Consider the following 22,383-nt stretch of genomic DNA (forward strand, 5'->3'; position numbering starts at 1 on the left):
TATTTGTTCCAATCTTCGTCTCTTCTTTGATTTTTTATCCATGGTCATGTTTGCTTTGTTCCTTACAGTTGACTTGGATTTCCTACATTTTCACCAAGTTGTGCACGCATAGTATATTTTTGCAAGATTTGATCTTCTACTTTGGATGTCCTGTTCATGCCTTCACTCACCCCTATTGGTTCAGCCAATGTGGCGTAACAAATAGGCATAAGGGCTATAATATAGCTTATCGCAAAAAAAGGGCTATAATATCGCTCTTTTAATAAAATATCGTACTCATCATTTCAAAATAATTAATTTGTCCTGCATATGATCTGTTCGCAACAGTGCTACCCAAAAACCATGATCTAAATTTTGGCAGCCATTTTTTTTACTTTCATTTAATACAAGAATGCAGTTGACTGAAAAACTATAATGAGTACCTCCAACTCATCAACTGTTCTGTTTTCGTCAAGTACATTGCCTCAATACTTTAGAGAGGATGTATTTGTTTTTGCTCTGATCAAATGAAAGAACTATCAATAATGCCACAGTACATGCTGATTTCTTCGCCATAACCTTATGAGTAGGGCTACCTAAAATGCTCGCTCCTATGACTTTGGATGGGCTTGGCCCAGGTGAAAAATAATTAAGCAAATGTTTAATTATTTTTTAGGCAAAAAACAGGAGGGGTGAGGCATCCCTACTGAGAAACTTTATAAAAAACTTTAATTAATTAGCTGGGACTTTGATTCGTACGGTCTTTTGAAAGGGGTATGATTGGTAACACAATTAAGGTTCCCCATTGAAACAAAATAAAATCTGAATATTATATCTTCCCTTCATCAGGCGCTGAATGGAGTCAACTGCAGATTAACCATGCCCCTGATTTTCTATATTATTTTTGGTTAGCAACTCCAACAGTATCCTATATGACCTCACAATCCTAGTTTTTTGGGAAAAAGATGAAAAACACTGCTCCAACAGTATCAAATACTTCCAAACTTTGGCCACTTGGAAAACTTCCCCCCGTCGCGCGTATATTCCCGCACTCCCGTCGCGCTCCTATCCCGCGCCAAACCAGCTTCGCGCGCGACGGGGCAGCTACGCGCGCGACGGTGAAGTTTCACCCGCCGGTCCGTGCGTGTCGCCGTCGAGGAACCCTACCGCGAGCACCTTCAATTCAGGTATGAAACCATCGATCTTCTCCTTCCCCTTGTCGCCGGTCCTGCATCTCGCCGTGAATTGAAACTTCTCTCTGTCAAGTTTGCGCTAGGGTTTAGGGTTCTTGATCGGTATTTGGCCGCCGGGTGGGTTTCGTCCAGGCCATACACACGAGCGATCTGGGCAGCAGACACGATCGATCTGGCCGCCGTGTGGGTTTCGTCCAGGCCGCCGCCGGATGGGTTTCGTCAGGCCATACACGATCGATCTTTGGGTGCCTGACCACACACTATCAAGGGTAGTACGTAGTACCTATCAGTTTCGTCAGGCCATACACGATCTTTGGAGGATATCAGCTTATTTTTTTCAGCATAAGGGTAGTAGTAGTACCCGTGCGGTGGTTGCAAGAGATCGAACTAGTTCTGTGATTTGTTTCAGGACGTCGTTTAGCAAGAGATCGAACTAGTTTAGCACCGTGACTGCTGCCTATCCTCGCTGCTCAGTATATCAGTTGAGCATATCAGCTCTTTTTTTTCTTTGATATATATTCATTCAATCTTTTTGGTATACTCATACTATTTAATTGACAAATACTATTTATTGACACTAACCTTCGACGGAATATTTGTGGACCATACGTTGGATTGTCCGCCAAATAGTCTTGAAACATCCTGTTATGGCCGCTTTCTCTATCTCGATAAATACCAGCGTGTCCAGGGACAGAACCACCCTGCTTTCGTTCAACATTTGAGAACGGGTTCATGAGAAGAGCAGAGGACATCATGACATAATCATCATCATCTGACGAAGAATCATCATCTAATTGTCTTTGGAAAAAAGTTTTGCGAAAACTCATGACGTCTTGACACCTACGAATCAAACAGTGAGCAGCTGATCAAACAAAAAAAAAATTGAACCTCATACATCAAAATCGGGTCGCTGCCAATGTTCATCACATACAAAAAAAACCTAGACATCATCTGGCCTTTTGCCCATTACGAGTGAAATCAATTTGCCCTAGACTTGCTGATGTACCGTGAAGACCAAACCTGGGATGCGCCGCGCGAGTGGCCGGCGATGTGTAGCGGCCTGGACGACGTAGACGAACCCCCTTGGTCCAGCGGCGTCTGCAGCACGAGGGGCCGGCGATGTGTGGCAGCGCGAGGAGATGACCGCGCGAGAAGAGGACCGCGCGGGGCTGGCGGCCTGGACAGCTTCGTCGCGCGAGAGGAGATGACCGCGCGAGAGGAACGTGTGCGGAGGAGAGGACCCGGCGGCGCGCAGAACAAGGATCGGTACTCCCCCATCAACTATCGGGCCAACTAATTGTTCCAAGTGGGCCCAAATTTGGTTATTGGAAGTCATGTATTGGAACTGTTGGAGATTGGTGTTTTTTTTCCTATCCAATACTGGTTTGGGAGTTGCTAAACTCATAGATATTGGGAGTAAATTATTGGCAACTGTTGGAGTTGCTCTAAATTGCAATTATGTAAGCAAATGACTAGAATGTACAGAGTAAAAGGTATTTTCTTTAAAAAAAAGTACTAGTACAGATAACAAAATCAACTTAAGAAGGGTCCAGGAAGAGCTCCAGAAATTACCCCAACTATAATAAAATAATAATAATAGTATAATGTAAAGCCAACACGGGAATAGCTCTCAAGAAATTCCCCACCTTCATGGCTACCTGCTGGCCTTACTTCTTGCCGCCGCGTCGTGATTAAAGTTCTCACCTTAAGATAAGATCTGAATATGTCGATTGTGTGATTTCACACCATTGTTGAGATGGCGGGCATGGTGGTGAGCGCTGCCCCCGGGGTGTTGAGCTCACTCCTCTCCAAGCTAATGGAGCGGCTCACTGAACAGTACATGCAACGCAAGGGTGTCCGAAGAGATATGGGTTGTGCTGGCGCTCGGACGTCCGATGGAATAAAATCCATCGGACGCCCGCTCCCCTTCGCCCGACGGCCCAGGAGGCCCACCCTTCCCTACTCTGCCGGACACGACACCTTGTATATAAGGTCGCTGTTTGTCTAGATTGATTCATAAGGTGATCGATGCCTACCGGGACTTAGGGGATAAGTCTATTTTACAACCTCGAACTAGTCAAGAAGTCCGTTTTTCAACCTCCAACTACGAAACCGGGTAACATAGGCCCTCGAACTGGCAAAGCCGTCCGAATCACCCCTCAATCACTGTAGCAAGCTGTTTTGAGGGCAGTTTTGCTACAGTAACATTTTCGAATTTCTGGAATTTCACACCTCTCAATTAAATAATAAAGAAAGCATAGTTAATATTGTCTAAAAATCATGATATTTTTTTGGGAGGTAGATAAAAATACAAGGAATCTATTTTGGCTAGATGTTCTACAATAGACATAAAGAAATTTGAATTATAAAATTTTAAAAATAGGTAGAATTCAAAATTCCTTGAATTTTTAGGTCAGCTAAACCTATGATAAAAATGCATTAAAAATATGATAATTCATAATTTTTTATTTAGTTTAGTTAGGTACTTTTTATTGGCCCAAGTTCTATAGAATATTTATAAATTAAAATTTGAGGAATCAAATTTGAGCATTGCGAAGGAATTCAAAAACTTTCATAAAAACTTGGGCCAATAAAAATACCTTATTAAACTAAATAAAAAATTATGAATTATCATATTTTTATTTCATTTTTATCATAGGTTTAGCTGACCTAAAAATTCAAGGAATTTTGAATTCTACCTATTTTTAAAATTTTATAATTCAAATTCCATTATGTTTAATGTAGCACATCTAGCCAAAATAAATTCCTTGTCTTTTTATCTACCTCCCAAAAAATATCATGATTTTTAGACAATATTAACTATGCTTTCTTTATTATTTAATTGAGAGGTGTGAAATTCCAGAAATTCGGAAATGTTACTGTAGCAAAACCGCCCTCAAAACAAGCTTGCTACAGTGATCGAGGGGGTGATTCGGACGGTTTTGCCAGTTCGAGGGCCTATGTTACCCGGTTTCGTAGTTGGAGGTTGAAAAACGGATTTCTTGACTAGTTCGAGGTTGTAAAATAGACTTATCCCTTTATTATCCATCCATCCTCTAGGGAGTCCACTTTTATGTTGGCCAGGGAAGTGCAGCACTATAGCACTATAGTAGTAGTAGTGTGTGTATATATATATATAGACACACACGCTAATCTACACCCTAGCACCCAAACCAGTCCAACCAGCCAGCTCGGACCCAACCAGCTAACTACCCACCCGCCCCCGCACCCACGCCCACGCTCGATCCGTTAACCCACCCGCAGGCCCAACGCACACCCGAAGCCCGACAGCCTGTTGCCATTTCCTTTCCCTTTCTCGAGCGAGCGGTTGGCGGCGGCGGTGGTGCTGCGATTCCGGGGGTTGCGGCGGTGGTGCTGCAGTTCGTTGGCCGCGAGCCGTTGGCAGCCGCTGGTTCTCCTCCTCTCCCAACCTCCCCCCGCACCACGTTCGTGAACTGCGTCGCGGCTTCGGCGGCTGCTATTTCCAGGCGGCAAGCGGTGCGTGGCAGCACCAAGCAGCGGAATCAGCGGGATAACGCATTCTTCGAGGCGGGATGCGGCATTCTCGAGCGACGGCAGCAGCGGTTCGGGCGCGGCTTTAGTCCGTTGCAGGCTGCGATGGATGGGAGGCTCCCCCGAGCCTACGCGTGGCTCTCCGGTGAGCATCACAAGCTTGTTGCCTCTTCGCATCCTCAAAATCCCGTCATCAATTTGACGTTCATGGATGTTCAGATTTGATTGGATGTTTTGTTCTGGGTAGTTCATCCAGTTGTAGCTAGAGTGACACAAATTTAAAATCTCTGGTGATCTGACGCATTTTCCTTGAGGACATAGTCCAGCAGATAGGCATTTTGGCTTCAGTAACTTGTTAGTTGATTAGCACCATGCCTTTTTTTTGTTAGTTCAGTAGAACAATTTGTTGTCCCTCCAGCATTAGCTTGTTTTTTACTAGCATGCTACCTGCGCTATGTTCAGCATCACATAGAAGATGAGCCTATAGGTTCCTAGTTGATTTTTTACAGCAACAATCGATGGGAACTAATTCAGATAGATGAGCTTGTCAGTATTTTTTCCTTTTATTCAGTAATTTATTTCTTTGGTAGCTCACTTTTTCTTCAATATTTCCCTTTTTCCTCATCTATCTCTGTTTTTTCGGTAGCTCTTTTTTCAGTAATTTTTTGGTAGCTCTTTTTTCAGTCATTTTTAGAGATATTTTATATTCATCAGTATTTTATTTTTCTTTAGTATTTTTTAGTAACCTTAGTAAATGATGGTTCAGTAATTTCATTTATTCCCACCGAAAAAAAAAGATGAGATTCACTGTTGTGCACCTTGCAGCCTTTAATTCTCTTTTGTTTCTCTTGATGGTAGTGAGGATGCCAATTGCTGTCAATTTCTGCAAACACAGCACCCTTCAATATTATTTTGCGTTAGTAACCTTAGTAATCGATGGTCCGATAATTCTCCTAATCTCCTTTGCTTTAGTAGTTTTACTTTCAGTAACTTTAATTTAGTAGCATTCCCTCTAAGCATTCAACGATCCGCCTTTCAGTAATTTAGTAACTCTAATCTCCATATTTTCCATTATCTAGTAATCCAAAGCTAAACATTCCATAGTCCAGCTGATAGAAACTGTGCTACTTTGATTACTAACAAGTTTCAGTAGTAAATTTCATTTTGTACACAGCCACAAAGACAGTTGCACTCATCCGCATACATAGTTTCAGTAGCTTTCATTTCCATGATTTTTTTAGAAACTGTGCTACTTTTTATTCTTGCCCAGCAACCATAGTATTTTCAGTTAGTTAAGTAAATCACATAGTAGTGTTCAGTAATTACTGAACCATTACTGTTTCAGTAATTGGATACCTGCAGTGCTTCAGTATTTTATTATCTCCTTTAATTTTTTATCAGGTCGGCCATAATCTGCCCAACAATTACATTTTTACTTCAGTAATCTCCTTCCCAGTTATCTAATTCAGTAATTTATCTTCTTTTGTCAGTAATTCCTTATAGCAATTTCACTACTTCATCTTATCCTTTTTGTAATTGACTATACCTATGCTTTTAGTAGTCCTTATTAATTCAGCAACCCCTATGCATACAATTCTGGAGTTCAGTAGTCTATTTTTCTCCAACTATTGGTATAGCATATTTAGTAGTCTTTCTATTTTTCTTGGTTGAGTAACTCGAATGATAAGATTGATTAGTTAGTGTTATTCCTTTCTTTTAATAGCACCTTTTGTTTAGTATTTCAACTCAGTGATTCAAATCATATATACAGCAGCTTGTCTGTGTAATTATGTTTTTTCAGTATCCGATTTCTTTTTTTTAGTAATTATGTTCAGTGATCCATCAAATTTGATTTGGTAGTCAATCCACTAAGACATAGAAGCAGAAGTCACACCTGAATGAAAACATAAGAACTCTTCTCATGACTCTAGCATTTCACAGCCAAAATGCCACTGGATCCATACAGACGGAACCGATTCTTGCTTCATGAGGCAGGCTGTACCAACAACTCTGACCCTTGCAGCTTTTAAGCTTCAAACAGTCTCCTTTCGGGTCATAACTGAGGTTGAAGGTCCTAAGATGATACATACAGCGGCCGCCTTGGGGCCCACCTCCCACAAAATCTGACATATCATCCACATCATCCCCCAGCGGCTCATTGAACTCAGCACATGACTCCCTGAGGTCCTGACCAGTAATTCTGTTATCAATAGATACACACTCCACAAGGCCGAATTTCCCCTGGCCCATGTGCACAAGGGTGGCACTTACATGCTGCCTCTCAGTGTACACCTTCTCCTTGGTGCGCTTGACATCAGGGGAAGTGCCGGTGGTGGTGGCAGCCATGGTGCTGCAGTAGAGGTACCCATCTTTGGAGAGACCGACAAAACCGCCCAGGGAGAGGACATAGTGTCCACGGCCAGTGAAGGGCAACACCCAATTACAGCATGGTTTCCACACATGCTCCTCCTTGGTGGTGACGAAGATGAAGGTGCGTGCGCCACCAAAGCTCTTAGTAGTACTGACGAGGATGCATCCATCAGGTAGCACGCCATAGGAGGAGACATTGGCCGTGTTGAATGGCGGAGGAGGGAGGGCCTGCGACCCCCATGGTTCTTCACTATGTTCCGGCGTCCAGAGGTAGCGATCAAATGTGCCCGTATCCAGAACGAATAGCCTATTGGCACCGATGGGGAAGCAGATTGGAAAACAATGATAGGTGCAGGGCTGAGGTCCAAAGGTTATGGTCTGTTCCTGGACGTCGATCATTGGGATGCCCGCTGTATCATCAGCCATTTTGGTATGCATCGCCATGATCTTAGTGCCAAAGGCTGACGTGAACAAGTCGGGAAACCCACGCGGCGCCCGGATGTGCATGAAAACTTCAGGCACGGGCACAACGCCTTCTTTGCCTGAGGCAGACGATAAGGGCTGTTTGCCTGATCTGCGCGACAAGCTCACCTTGCGGATGGAGAATCCAGAGTGCCAGTCATCGAACAAAAGGTAAAGGTGCGGCGTATACTGCTCTGCCATCCTCGTTCCTTTTCCCTTTCCTGGATTATTACTCGTATAGATAGATCTGGTTCCTGCGATTCGAATTCGAACAAGAATCGATTGTCAAATTTCAATCAGGCCCAATCGTCCTACTGCAACTCAACCCGGCAAATCGAAGTATCCAAATCTTAATCGAGGGCAACAGCGATTCGAATCCGATTGACAAATATAAATCAATCAGGCCCAATCGTCCGTCCTACTGCAACTCATCAACTCGACAAATCAGAGTATCCAAATCTTAATCGAGGGCGACAGAGGAGAAGAGGGAATCGCAGGAACGCACCTATACAAAGTCGAAGATGGTGCGGCGGCGGCGGCGGCGAGGTCGAGGCTGTGGCCGAGGCGGAGGGGAAGGAGGCGAAGGGATTTCTTTTTTTTTTCAGGGGAAGGCGAATGGATGGTATAAAGGGAGGAAGGAAACCCTAGGAAATTTGAGGTGACCGGTGGGTCGTGCCGGAACTCGGCCTTGACCAAACTGGTTCGATCAGGCCAGGGGTATACTCCCTCCTTCCCCGTTTATAAGGCATACACGTATATCAAGATTCAAACCTTCTCATCTTTGACCAATAATTTGACTATTAAATTTTTATTTTTATAATGCAAATTTCATATGATTGGATTCATAATCAAATATAGTTTACAATAATTATAAGTTTATAATCAAAAGTGATATAATATATGATAAATAAATGGTCAAAGTGTTGTTTAGAAGACCGTGTCATGTTCCACCATGCCTTATAAATGGGGAAGGAGGGAGTAATATGGAAGAAGTCCGTTTAGGCGCCCTCCGTTACGCCGAAATATGTTTGTCGGTAACGAGGAAAATAACGGATTCAAACTCCAAACCAATTACTCCTCCCTCCCCACCCCCACCTCACCCACCCACGCACCACCACCACCAACAAAAAAAAATGCAATTCTTGTCTTTTTTTTAAGATTATTACACGTACAATGTGGACATCCAACGTGCACACAAGAACGTCGCTTACTACTTAAAACATAACGTGGAATAAATCTATGAAAATACGAGTACCAGTGCAAAGTCGAGAACTTAATCCCTGATGGGTAGATTCCACCACAAGTAACACAACGAGCTCATCTATGATCTGTTCGCAAATTCTATATATAAACTTTGACCCAAGTTGTATAGGAAAATACTAACATTATTTATACAAATACCATTAGATTCAATATATATATTTATAATTAACTTATTTAAAGACAAACACTAATACTATTCTCTTAAACTAATTTGACCAACACAGATCATATAATTGCATTTTTTTATAGAGGGAGTGTGACAGGACCGCCCAAATTAAATCGGCTTAAGTGCGCTAACTATCATCTTAATGATTAATCAAGTTACTGTGCACTTAAAACGGTGTAATCCGGACGTCTGCCAGTTTAAGGATCGAAAAACACTGGAAGTCTCGCACGAAGACAAGCACAGATGATTACAAGCAGACAAAATTTCTCAAAGTTAATTTACAAAGCAGAGCTTTACAAACAAGTTTACGTAAAATATCAGAGTTCAAAATACAGCGGAAATTAAATAGAAGTTTAGTTTAGAAAAACAACGATTGCTACGATGACGTGAGGACGTCACATCGAGCCCACCGATGTGAATCCTGGTTAGCTCCAGCCAGCAGCTGTTACCTGAAAACAGGGTGACAACAAACCCTGAGTATACTAATACTCAGCAAGACTTACCCGACACGGGTATACTTAGCCCACTATCTAGACATGCAAAGCTTTTTGGCTCTGGAGTTTGTTTTGCTGAAAGGCTACTAATACTGGATCCTTACTTTCAATATTTTAGCTCAATTTAAGTTTATCAAGTACTAACTAGATTTGCCTGAACATCTAGAGCACACATGGTTGATCACATTATCTTTTCAGAAAAACCACAGACATCTTATATGTTCACCTTTCCATACTTATCTCAAACCTTTACTACGATGTGACAAAGTGACCAAGGTTCTCTTAACCGAGAGAGACGGCGAATCGATCCGATTTAACCTTGCAAGGTGGACCTAACTCACACGACACATGCAAACCACGCCGGGTCACACGCGTCAACTGTTCCCATCATTACCCCGACGTCTGAATCACGCCTGCCAAAACCCGGGTGAAGGGCCCCTCACAGCGAACTCCCAGAGAACCCGGAGGCAACATACACTCCAACACCCGCCATCATCCCACTCCCAGAGTAGCAGGTCGCGATTCAAAGTATCGTTGCAAATTAGGTAATTAGCTTACCAGTTTCGACTACCTCCTACTTCCAGGCATGTGGTTAGTACTGTTCAAACTCGGTCAGCACTGCCAACAACGGTACGGTCCTCAATCGACACAGGCGGAGGTCCACTTTCCAAACATTCCATATCCATAATCCAATTCCTCTCCGCCCGGTCTCCATTTTTCTTTCCTCACAGATTCATTCTCAAACCACTTTTCCATAAGTAACAAAAACCTATAGCTCACGAGTGACAGCAATCACTCGACTTCTACCGGATCCTAGTTAAGCATGGCAATACTAACGACATATGTATACTAGTATAGACTCATAGGTACCTAGGGAGAAACATGCATACTAGGGTTCCATACAACTCCTAAAAACGTAAATGCACAAATAATTAAATAAACATTGAATACTCAAATTAGGGGTTATGCTCCGGGGCTTGCCTTGCAGGTCAGCGGGGTTAGCGAGGCCTTATGGAGCGGGCTCAACGGCGTCCTTCTGCGGCTCTTCTGCTCGTGGCTCCTGGACCGGCTCAGCAACTAGCTCGTGGACAACTTCGTTCGTGGCGTCTACACGAATAAAAATATGCCATGCAACAATTAGAACACAGTGCAATGCATGAGCACTTACGATGCGATGAAAAGATCAACACAAATTAGCCTGAAGTGTTTCCTTCCAAAAACAACTACTAATTTTGCTTAGAGCAGCAAGGATTAAAACCGGAGTTTATGTTGTTAAGGTACACATGCATGGAATTAATCAATTACCAAAAGGATAAAGGAAATAAAATGAAGCTAGGAACTAATTAAAGATCAAAACTTAACACGCCACAGAGATCTATTAGCTAAACTTTGATAACAAGAAAAGCTGCTGATACGAGGTGCGTAAATAAATTACTAACACTTGCAGATAAAGAAAAGCATTTCTTTTAGCCCTAGAAAAGGAAAACAAGCAATAACAGCTCCACAAACGTGCACAAGGGCTATACACCTAACAATTTTCCAGTGGACTACACATACAAAAAGTAAATTACTGGATAAATTTCATAATTTTTAGAGCAACGGAACAACCTGGATTAATTAAACTAGTTTAAACACAACCCTAATATTTAGCAAGGGCAAAAGTGACATTTCACCAGCACAAATATTTTTCTACTGAAGATCTTGATTTTAGAAACCTAACAAAATTTACTTTGCATTTTTAGGATTTTCCTGCGAATTTCTACAAAATTTTCAAGATTGCTGCACAAAGAAATACTCTAGAAACTGCTAGATGCACCCCGCAGGGCCAGCCCAGGCGCTGACAGGAGGGCCCCACGGGTCAGCGGCTCCCCCGGGCCAAGTCAAGGCAGCCGAGTGGCCTTGACCCGGGCATGAGCGCGCCCACGGCGAGCGCGGCGCGGCGTGGACGCGGCCACGTCGCGCGTGGCGCGTCACGCGCGCGCGCACGTCGCACGCGGCGACAGCGGCGGCGGCGCGGCACAAGGCGGCACGGCGGAGGTGGGACCGGAGCGGCTAGGGGAGGCGCGCACGGGATGGAGGTGGTGGCGGCGAGCCTCACCGGCGGTGATGCAGGCGAGGGGCGGCGGCGAGGCGGCGGCGCAACGGCGACGAGCGGCGGCGGGCCGAGGCGGTGAGGGAGGAGGTCGGGTTGGGGGCGAAATCGAGCGAGCAGAGGTTGGGGAAGCTGCCCTCGCGAGTAATCGGCGAGGGGCTCGCCGAGGCGGCGAGTCGCGGCGGCGACAGAGCTTCGGGGGCGGCGGCCATGAGGAGCAGAGCTACGGTTTGGGGAGGGGAAGAAGGGGTCGGCCGTGCGCGGATAAGGAGAGGACGAGGGGAGGAGTGTAGGGGCGGCACGGCATGCGAGGATTGACGGCGCGTGGCACGAGGATGGACGCCGGCGACGGGCGACGCGTGCGGTGCGCGGCGAGGCAAAAACAGAGAGAGAGACTGACGAGTGGGCCCGGGCGAAGAAAAGAAAGGAGACAAGTTTGAAATTCAAAACGGAGATGTTTCGGAGCTCAAAAATTCACCAAATTTTTACTGGAGATAGATAAAATCACCAAGAACACAATGCAACAAGAATCACTAGAAAAGCTTTTATAATTTGGTCGTAGAAAAAAAAACAAAGAGACTATTTTTGAAACTTCCTTGAATTTTGTGCCTCGATTCAAAAGTCATAAAATCTTGCAAAAATATTTTTAAATCAAAATTTGAAATCTAGTATTTAAATAAAAATTTTGGAGGCCAAGTTGCATAGTAAAATTTGAACTTTCTTAACAAGCACAAAATCAAAACAAAAGTTGTAGAGGAAAAGAAGATCTACAACTTTTGTTTTGGGCGGAAGTTGATTTGAAGATCGGATTAGAGACAAAAACACGATCGAACCCGGCTAAATCGACATTTACCGCGCGAACTCGATTAACGCTAATGACGATGATTAGCCTCGATTAGTGATTAAGCGCAATGTTAGCGTCAAAATTAACACCGGGGTGTTACAGGGAGTATGTGTTTTTGAGGTAATCTCAGATCCAGCTCCAAACGGGTGAAATATTTTTCGTGCCAAAGGAGCGGTACACAATCTCTAAAACACGAAACCACGTCCCGCCCTGGGCCATTCTCTGGAAGCACAGCGTGCCACATCGCCCGGAAAAGCAACGGCCGTTGGATCGGGCCATCGAACGGCCATGGCAGCCAGCGGGCTCGCGAGCTCCAGGCACCGCCTCCATCCTCCTGCTCGAGCAGCAGTGCCGCCGTGCCTCGCACCGGCCACCGCGGATCCGGCCGACGGCTATGATCCCGTGCAGGGTACCCCCCCCTCCCCGGCGCGAGCCGCAGGTCACGCAGCGCTGCCCGTGCCGCCGTGCCGCCCCAAGCTAGGCCACCGAGGAGGACGAGAACGGAGGTGGCCGGATCCGCACAGGGCATGGCGGATCTGCGGTGGCCGGCCCTCTGCCCCCTCGTCCCCCCTCCTCCCGCGACCTCCAATGTTGGCGGCGGCAGCCGGATCCGGGCGCTCCGAGCTCCGTGCGTGCGGGCGGCTCGGAGGAGCAGTGCTCACGGCGTCGCGGCCTCGACGTTGGCCTCCCTCTCTGACGACTCCCGTCACGGCACCGCACCTGCTGCCATGCGCCCTGCTCTGCTCAGCATGGCGATTCTGGATTTGATTTTGTTTTGTTTCTCTTGTTTGTGTCCATCTCAGTTCATTGCTCCTCGATTTGCGATGATATTCATGGTCTCAATCGTCGCTGTTGGTCTGGGACTCAAGGTTGGAGGAGGACGGCGAGGTGCTGGACAGCAGCTCGGCAGCATCTACAGGGGTCTGGAGTATCTGCAGCTTCCGTGCCCCCCTCCTGCTCCTTCCTGCTCACTATTGCTGGCGCCATCGACCTCCCATGGATGAGGCCCTCATTTTGTTCGATCAAATGGGCATAAAGGTATACATTGTTTTCTTTTATCCCTTTTCAATTTTGCTTACACATCTTTACAATTGTGCTATGCATATTTATAAAAAACTACCTGCGGGGGGTGAGACCGCCCCCACGGCATTGTTTGAGAGATAGAATGATCTTCTCACAGCAGGCCAAGACAACCCCCGAACCCCTGCCCCACCCGTGCTATGCATATTTATTAAGTTCAAAGTTTGGTAGAGAGATTGACATAAGTCGATGAGTTTAGGGCAACTGCAAAACACTTACTAGGTAATTCCAGCCACACTATTTCAAGCCCTCTGATGCTGGCTAGAGATGGCTAGCCCTGCCAGGTAATTTGATTTCCTTTTTTTTTCTTTGGTCCATTGCTATATGGATTTATTTTACAGCAGTCTCATGTTACATGAAAACGCTTCTCTTAGTCATGTTCTTCTAGCTACGAAATCTAATATACCACATTAGTTCCTCACCATTATAGGGCATGAGTTATCATAGCAATATAATACCACTTTACTGATAGTCTGAACTTTAAGACATTAAGTGGATCAATATTGTTTCCTGAATATTTCAGGAATGGTTGATTGCCTAACTTCATTGGTTCTATGATTTCAATTAATTCTTAGAAATACCAAGGTAGTGTTGTTAAGATTAATAGATTTCTGTGATTACTGAACTTATATTCAGCTTTCCCTTTTTGCCTAGCTCAAGCTTTCAAAGCTGCAGGTAGAGAGCTCAATGTTTAGGGATCATTATTAATGCATATTTATTCAATTGCTGTCAAAATCCCCACAACAATCAGATTGATGTGTACCATGGTCTTCTTTACCACTTCAGAAGCACCTACAGATCTCAAGCTTCTTTAGCTAATGTGTAGTTTGATGCCCAAACTACAGCCTTAATCTTTTATATTCCGTGGTGAGCTTGGCTATCCTACTTAAACTATCCTTCTTTCTTACATATTCATATAGACATTACGTTACCAATAGATTGCATGTAAATGATAGTCTCCAAATAAGAAAACAATATAGCAACACAATGGTATATAGAAATGGTATTCATAATTGATCATGGATTGCATGTAAAGTATTAAACAGTCAGATAGCCAGTACTTGCCTATGGGATCGAGAAGTTGTCTATTTAGCTGTCTGTCTTTCCATTTTCATATAAAAAATAATATCCTATTTAAATAGTAGCATTACAACAACGGAGAGTCCAAAATATATACCATGCATTATTACAACTTGTACGAGAATGGGGCCTATAGTCCACAACAACTCTTAAATTTGATGAATAATTAGTATTTCCAATCATACAAATAATATATACATACATTGACAAGTTATTCAGTGCGTAACCCAACCTGGCGCGGCAACACCGCGCCCCAGGTTTTCTAGTAATCACAATTAAAGTAATCTGTAAGCTGTACTGTACAAGATTTTACAAACATCATCTACATGAAAAAGTTTTTTTTTACAACAAATGGAAAGGGTTGAGGATCCCACGAGGATTGGTAGAAGCTTTTTATCTTCTTGGAAATAAAATTGTTACCTGAAGCCAAAAGGCTTCCGATATAATATTCTCTTTACATATGACGACAGAGGTTTTTAACAATCAATTATTCTGGAAAATTTGATACAAACCGTATGCATATATAGAACCAAATAATAAAAGAAATAGAAAGTACAAACTAGCGGGCCTCTGCACCTTCCTATAGTCCCTTCAGGAAACTTTTTTGAAAGGGGCCCCGTCAGGAAACTTGTTTTATTATTACCAAGCCTTGATTGCACCATAACATCTGAAGCTTATTCCAGTTTTAACTTCTCACTGCATATTCTATATCATCAGGCGAAGGAAGTGTTCGAAGGAAAGCAAAAGTAGGAGTATATAACTAATCACATGGTATCATCAGCACATTAACTTTTTTTTCAGCATACAAGAGGATGTAGCCATTATCAGTGTTGACAATGAACTCTTGCGGTGAGCCAAAGAATGCCTGTACCATAGATTTTTGTCAGTCATCTCAACATTCTCATCATCAAAGAATAACCAATGAGTGTGGCTCTTAACCAAGCTGATATAGTGGCCATGATTTGGTCCACTTCCAACATGAACTACCACGGCGAAAAGGGAGTAATGTTTGGTGGTTTCTTTACCTTCATTCTTGTCTGAGCTTCCAATAGACTGAAGTAAAGACAAGTTTTTATCACACAATTACATGAAATTAAAAAGGTGATATAGCAACTCTAAATGTAAATATCACAGTGATAACAGACAAGAGGCCAAGGGACAACCAAGTCAATTGCCCAGAAGTTCTACATGAGGTACTGGGTGATTTGCAGTACATTAGGGTGGGTGGGTGGGTGTGCGTGGTGGGGGGGGGGGGGGTGGGGGGCGCTGCTGCAAAACAAAGCACAACCACATGCTTTATCCTCAGCACTCAAAGCTCTGTTGAGCTGAAGCTCTTTAGACGGCAATTGAACTATTCTGTTCAATGTCTAGGCTCAGGTCAAAAAATGTTTCATCTCTGAGTCATAGTTTCACAAATGCCTAACTCCTAGCCACCTTGTCAGAGACTGCTGTGGGCAACTTCAATGCTTATTTTGCTTTAATTATGGCCATAAGGCTCGCTTTTTTGCTAAAATGATAGTCTTCATTACAAATGGATTCTAAAGCCTGATAAACCCTACTCCCAACAAAAGGCGGCAACTAATCCTATTCAGTGGTCCTTTGGCCCTAGTGCCCCGAGTAACTCTCTGCATCCCTCTCCTCCCGCTACAGACTCACTACCCTCATCTCCCCCTCTTCCCTTAGAAGCCCAAGTGGCTCCAAATGAAGACTGGAGGGTGCATGATCTGGGTTCTGGAGTATCTCAAAATAACTCCTCCCCAATAGCTAGTTGATTGTTCAAGAAGGAGGTGGTGTAGAGATTGAAGTTAATATTAATCCTTTGCAGCCCTGTCTAAGAATGTAAAGAAACAAACTGGTATTGCTCTACTTGTTCTCCCCAACCTACCTTCTCTTGCTGTCTACAGCAATCAAACTGAAGCTCCGAGGGGCAGGGATCTAAAAACAGCAATCATCAACTTTCTCGCTGGAGGAATAAAGCATCTGACCAACAACCATCCTGAAAGAACAGATCAGCAAGGCATTGCATAATACTCCACCAATTGATCACAGAAAGGAACACAAAAAAAAATAGTGCCTGAAACAGGAAACAGTTGGATCCCGCATTATGAGGAGAACACTATCAAATCTTTCTCATTATGTTGCTGAACCAATGTCTCACATCCAAGCAACACTCACAAATAGCAACATGCAATCAACCAAAAAATGCCACTTTAACATCATCAACAGGTTCATCTCCTTTCATCACCAGTCTTCGGTGTCTTGATGGGCCTCCTTTTATCAATCTAAGCGATAGATTCTGGTGTCCTTGCCTAGGCGGAAGGGCTCGTGTTCTCTAAACATTGCCATCTGAAACTGTACCATGAGTTTCGGCGCAACAACATGATAAATGTGTTCAATGTCGTTGTCCGCAGCGAACATCTGTAGTGGAATGTTAGCTTGAGCGACTCCACCCACAGGAACAGCTTGGGCTGCTGTTGTCGCTCTTGCTAATGCATTTTGGATCAACCCAGCCTGTGCGATCCTTTGTCTTATGTTGGGCTGCCTAACAAGGTACTCAGCCGCTGCTACTGCTCCTGCTTTTGCTTCACTGGGAGACAATGGAACCCTTAACAGAAGAAATTGATGTAAGGTGTCTGCAATCACCAAAGCTATTGCTGGTGGCATTGGATTCAGAAATCGAGCAGCAAGTGGCAGTACAGGCTGAACTGCTGCTGTTACAGGCCGAGCTGCTGCTCTTGCTACAGCTGCACTGTGTTGCAAATGGTGCCATTCCTTGAGCCCAGCTGCTGCCCCAAATATTGCAGCTTCGATGTGTCCTATGGTATCCACAGAGTAGTCCGCCTCCAAATGAGCTTGGCCATTTCGCCGGCAGGTGAAGAAATCATCTATGTTATCAGCATATTGAACTCTTGTTGTCAGGAACGCCTGTACCACGTTAACCATGTTGATGGTTGCAGGGCGGTTCCATGGAGCGTACCGGAGAACACAACAATGGATGGGTGTTGTCCATTGCACTTGCCAACCAAAGACTTGCACCGGGAGGTTGTATAGCTTGCATAATCCTTGTATATTTTGCTGCATCTGTCTTCTCGATAACCTTGAGACGCTTATGCATCCGATCAAACAAGGCCGCTTTGTTATCTTCCTCTTCATGACAGAAGTGGGTTTGCACGAGCAAAGAGTCTCCAATGTTATACTGCCTCAGAGTATCTAAAAGGAGGGCCAAATCTTCTGGTAGCTGAAGCGATGAATGTATGCCATCCTTGATGATGGCCGCCACCACTGACATATTTCTTGTAACCTCATTCACAGTAGCACCGATCGGTTTGACCAATTGTAGCAGTACATGCATGCCTTTGAGGTTGCCCATGTAATCAATTCCAAAACAGTCTCTATTGAAACCACCATCTAGGCAATATCCTAAAAGATGCAACTCGCAGAACCATTTCACCAAACAATCCGTAGTCCACCTTGCACGAGGAGACCGCTTGGGATAAGCTCTAGCATCCCCTGACACACTTACCAAACGAACAGGTGGAGGCGTCTGCAACACATAGCTCACCATCAACTGCCTGATGTCCGATACCTCTTTATCAAAGAACATTTTCTTAACACGAAGCTGAAACAAAGACAGAGGATTAGGGTAGATGTGGGAATGTAGTTCATCACTGAATCCAGGATTGGAAAATGGAGCAATATGATGAATGAGATAGGATCTCACCGGAAGGACGGCACCTCCGCCGCCACCGCCACCGCCGCCGCCGCCGCCGCCGGGCAGGCCTCCTCCGCTCGGAAGGCCACCTCCGGCGCTCGGAAGGCCTCCTCCGGCGCTGGGCAGGCCTCCTCCGGCGCTGGGCAGGCCTCCTCCGCTGGGCGGACCCCGGCCTCCGCCGCGCTGGCCTACGCTGCCCCGGCTTCGGCCGCGCTGGCCTCCCCCGCCTCCGCCTGCCCCGCTGGGCTGCGCCATCTGTGAAGGGATAAGGACCACCGAGAGCCTAGCAGAGAATGGGAGAGCGGCGGCGGCGGCTGCGATGCGAGGAGATTGACGCGAATCGGAGGCGGCGGAGCCCGAGACGAGAGGGAAGGGGACGGAATGGAACTCACGTCGTTAGGGCTATTTTGTTTATTTGGTGGGCTTTTTTTTGTGAATGTTTATTTGGTGGGCTTGAGTGAGTGCTAGCCCACAAAACTATATGTGCGTGCTGCTGGCCAACTCAGTTGGCCTGGGAACGGGAACATCGTGGAACGCCGTTCCGATAGATGCGTTGTTGGGTGCTAGCAGCCCTAGGTGCTACAGGACCATGCAAAGTCTGCACACGTACTGTACAGACCCTTACGTCGGGCGTGGTATGTGCCCTTTTCCTGTTAAAATTTCACATACAGACCCTTAGACGTTAAAAATCCATCTTTGGACCATTTTCTCGGCGCCATGACTTGTGGCGCCGAGCTAATATGTCTCGGCGCCATAGGTCATGGCGCCAAGGCGAGGTGTCCGAGGTGGTGGTGACACTGACGTGGACAAGACCTTGGCGCTAAGCTCGGCGCCGTAGATGATGACGCCGAGCTGCAATTTACAATCTTTATGTCGCAGGTCAGCTGGTTGGGGCGCGCCCACCATTGACCTAATGTTCGAACCCCACCCCCAGCACTAAATTTTCTTTTTTGCATCCTTATAGATCTGGGCGTGTTCCATACAAGTAAAATTGTCCCGAGGAATACCCAATGACTTCAAAGCGGTTCAGGTGGTCAAGGCGCGAGCTTGTTGCCTGATGGCCTGGGTTTAGATCCGGAGTGTTACCTTTTTCCGTACATTTTTATTTTATAACAAGCAATATTATTCCTTTATTATTAGCATCATGTATATTATTGTTCCATTGTTTGACCATACATTGTATATTCAATTTGTTTTTATTTGATTTCAACTAGGTAAATGCCCGTGCGTTGCAACGGGAACAAATGATGATGCCCTAATAATTTTAATTTAAACATGTGTATTTTTACCCCAAAATGATTTTTTGAATGTGATGAGACCTTCGTTCCACACTCGATGGCATCGACTATCTTCCATAGAGGAGTTGCTCTAACAAGACTTAATACAAAATAAATTGTATAACACGGTGGTCATTTCTTTAAGTTCTGACAGGTGAAGAGCTCCTTCACCGGCTGCCAAAATACAAAAGTTTGCCACTGAACATAGCTCAAAATATTAGGTGTTTGTCACACGGGGTGTTTCCCCTCTTCTCAGAAACTCAACTCGTTGCGGAGTGAGGTCCTCCTTCAAAAAACCATTGAGGCCTGCTGCTAAAAGAGCAAGAGCTACTGAAAGTCATACACAGGTAAATTAGGTGAAAAACAAACTGACCCATTATTTGCTTGCAAATGCAAATGTAGATCCCTGCTAGAAAAGAAAAGAAAAAAAAATAAACGTATATTAGGATAGTTACATGCATGTACAAGAGATCAATTTCAAGCCCAAATATTATTTAGCTCGAGAAGTCCCAAGTAGGCTCCAACACTCCTATGTTGGCAAACAGGCAAGACTAACCAAGTTCAGATCCATTAATAATGAAAATTTGCATGTTGATCTAAAAACCAAAACATGGGGCTTCGAGCTGCTGCGCTAAAAGAGATGCAAACCACAGAAACTGTAGTTCAGAAAAGGGAAATAAAAAAAGGAAGGATCTGAACTAAAAATAAACAAGCTACCTGCTACCACAGTTCTATGTACTTCTGATGAGTTTGAGAAAATCAATATATCAAAATTCCTCGGAATCCAACTGGAGAGTGCCAGGTCTGCTCGTGAAGATAGTGCATGGTCCGGTTCTGTGATCAGGGACTATGAGAAACTGTCAACCTGTTTGATGGACAAAGTTTGCAAACTTGAATTGGAGAAGGTATTTAAATTTTTCCCCCTAAAGCGCTTAAGTTCTAAGCAGTTTGTTTTTTTTTCCAATGTTACTCTGATTTGAGCGCAGAAACTATTGGAGGAACAGTCCCAAGATCAACAAAATGAGATTTATAAGCTGAAGGCCAATCTGGAAAGCTGTGAGAAGGCCATAGATGTTCGTCACTGGCTAAGTTCTTTCCAGTGATTTAATTCTTAGTTTCTATCACCTGATATATAACTTCATTACCAGTGCACTAAAATATTTTACTTATACTCAGGACTGTAGTCTTCAACATGAACTGGAGAAGGATGGCATTCTCTTAGAGGTCCTAAGTATCAATCTTGTCATCATCTTCTTTGATGAAAGAAAAGGAATCTATCCAAAAGGAACTTGATAGAACTAAAACAAAGTTAAGAGAGACCGAGAACAAACTTAAGAATTTCATTCAGGAGAAAACAAAACTTCAGGTTACCAACAGGCAACATGCCACTGTTATTATATAAATTTTATTGCCACTTAAAAGCCAGCTGTTTCTGACGTATAGTTGATACATGTTCTTTTACCAGAGTGAGAAAGCAGAGGCCCACAAAGAAATTAAGAAATTGCAAAGCCAGAGAACTTTGCTTGAACGTGATTTAAGGAAACGCGATTCAGCTACTGTTGACTAAAAGCATGAGCTGAATTCCATGCCACAGGAACTTTCTGGTGCTTTGGATCACATACAGGTATGTGTTATTCTTTGCAAACACCACATTTTTCTAGGAACTACTGGGCTGCTGTTTGCAGCAGTTTGGTTTACATATTGGGGTCTTGGTCTGGCATTGGGTCCATTTTCATATTTAACTATAGATGTTTAAGATATATATATATATATATATATATATATATATATATATATATATATATGTGTGTGTGTGTGTGTGTGTGTGTGACAGGGCTAATCCCTACCCTGGGTAGGGAATAATATTCCATACCCGAGCCAACCGGCGGCGCGCACTCGAGCGCCCCCCTGGCGCAGCCCGCTAGCGGTTTTTCTTCGAGCGCGAGCCGTTCCGACGCGGCTCACCCGCACGCACAGAAGCGAGCGCGTCTGGTTTTTTTGTTTCTTGACCAACGTGTACGTGGACCGAGCAGGCAATGCTTGTTTTTTTTCTCTCAGTAGTCAGTCTGGTTTTTTTGTTTCTTGACCGACGTGTACGTGGACCGAGCAAGCAATGCTTGTTTTTTTTCTCTCAGTAGTCAGTCGCACGCACGCACGTCTCCGGCAAGCATCGTTCCTGTCTCCGCCAAGCATCCTTCCTAAATAAATCCTAATCGCTGGAGGAAAATGATCGCTAAATTTTGGAAACACTACCTCTGCCTGTCTCCATCTCCGAACATTGTATTCGAAAAATGCATTGGCAAAAGAATTTGCGAGAGAATGTGTCACGGATAGGCAGAAGAACACCATCAAATACAACAGACTGACTTTACTAGCAGCATATTTGTTCACCAAGTTAATTTGTGTAACAGGGTAACATGTATATATGGACAATGAAAGGAGGCACGGGGACACTGATCTAGCTAGCACACACTATACTTCAGATAAATATTTAAATGGAAGGGGAACCCTTCAATACTAAACTAGAGAAGCTCGTCGGTAATGCAACATCTCATCCCTCATCACAGCTGATCGTGCCTGCAAGAAAGCATAACTATAATATTTTAACAAGAAAATTGGGGTATTGCAGAAATGGGATGTAGTTTAAGAAAATAGTATACTGTGCTAACCAGATTTATATTAGTCTTTAGGCAGCCATGGCCTTCACCATCACAGTATTCCAGAATTTTCATTGCAAAGAAGGCAGTCATTAAGAGACTTCTGGATACACTATCCGCACATCCGAATGCACTGACATGTTGAGAATCATATCAATCATCCTAATTTGCTCCAATGCACCTGCTCGATGCCTCACCTAT

At 44.3% G+C, this 22,383-nt stretch overlaps 2 protein-coding genes and 3 long non-coding RNA genes across 9 annotated transcripts; 2 read left to right on the plus strand and 3 right to left on the minus strand.

The window, feature by feature from the left end:
• Window positions 1-1,648: 1,648 nt before the first annotated feature.
• Window positions 1,649-3,170, minus strand: LOC120689905. Its single transcript, XR_005681495.1, has 2 exons — window positions 2,193-3,170; window positions 1,649-2,012 (listed from the first exon to the last, which is right to left on the minus strand). It is a non-coding gene; the product is annotated as an uncharacterized LOC120689905 (long non-coding RNA).
• A 3,345-nt stretch (window positions 3,171-6,515) lies between these two features.
• Window positions 6,516-8,216, minus strand: LOC120689901. The gene is made up of 2 exons (XM_039972348.1): window positions 8,023-8,216; window positions 6,516-7,771 (listed from the first exon to the last, which is right to left on the minus strand). The coding sequence occupies exon 2, from the start codon at window positions 7,716-7,718 to the stop codon at window positions 6,621-6,623; it is 1,098 nt and encodes a 365-aa protein (XP_039828282.1). The 5' UTR covers window positions 7,719-7,771; window positions 8,023-8,216; the 3' UTR covers window positions 6,516-6,620.
• A 4,578-nt stretch (window positions 8,217-12,794) lies between these two features.
• On the plus strand, window positions 12,795-17,681 carry LOC120689903. Of its 4 annotated transcripts, none has more exons than XR_005681491.1 (3): window positions 12,795-13,414; window positions 16,948-17,408; window positions 17,494-17,681. It is a non-coding gene; the product is annotated as an uncharacterized LOC120689903 (long non-coding RNA). The 4 variants fall into 4 exon arrangements; XR_005681493.1 differs by having other exon boundaries at window positions 16,948-17,086; window positions 17,166-17,681; XR_005681492.1 differs by having other exon boundaries at window positions 12,795-13,055; window positions 13,180-13,414; window positions 16,948-17,681.
• On the plus strand, window positions 13,424-15,475 carry LOC120689904. The gene is made up of 2 exons (XR_005681494.1): window positions 13,424-14,323; window positions 15,254-15,475. It is a non-coding gene; the product is annotated as an uncharacterized LOC120689904 (long non-coding RNA).
• On the minus strand, window positions 14,916-18,668 carry LOC120689900. 2 transcript variants are annotated; one of them, XR_005681489.1, is made up of 3 exons: window positions 18,258-18,668; window positions 16,422-18,155; window positions 14,916-15,401 (listed from the first exon to the last, which is right to left on the minus strand). XR_005681489.1 is itself a non-coding variant. In XM_039972347.1 (2 exons), the coding sequence occupies exons 1-2, from the start codon at window positions 18,501-18,503 to the stop codon at window positions 17,472-17,474; spliced, it is 930 nt and encodes a 309-aa protein (XP_039828281.1). In that variant the 5' UTR covers window positions 18,504-18,668; the 3' UTR covers window positions 16,330-17,471. The 2 variants fall into 2 exon arrangements, 1 of the variants encoding a protein (XP_039828281.1); XM_039972347.1 differs by lacking the exon at window positions 14,916-15,401 and having other exon boundaries at window positions 16,330-18,155.
• Between the last annotated feature and the right edge of the window lie 3,715 nt (window positions 18,669-22,383).

The sequence above is a fragment of the Panicum virgatum genome, chromosome 9N (assembly GCF_016808335.1).
Source record: "Panicum virgatum strain AP13 chromosome 9N, P.virgatum_v5, whole genome shotgun sequence".
NCBI lineage: Eukaryota > Viridiplantae > Streptophyta > Magnoliopsida > Poales > Poaceae > Panicum > Panicum virgatum.

Coding starts and splice junctions, on each gene's coding strand:
- LOC120689901 (XM_039972348.1), bottom strand. CDS start 7,718: ATGGCAGAGCAGTATACGCCGCACCTTTACCTTTTGTTCGATGACTGG.
- LOC120689900 (XM_039972347.1), bottom strand. CDS start 18,503: ATGGCGCAGCCCAGCGGGGCAGGCGGAGGCGGGGGAGGCCAGCGCGGC. Junction 18,156..18,257: donor GCGGAGGTGCCGTCCTTCCG/GTGAGATCCTAT, acceptor TCTTTGTTTCAG/CTTCGTGTTAAGAAAATGTT.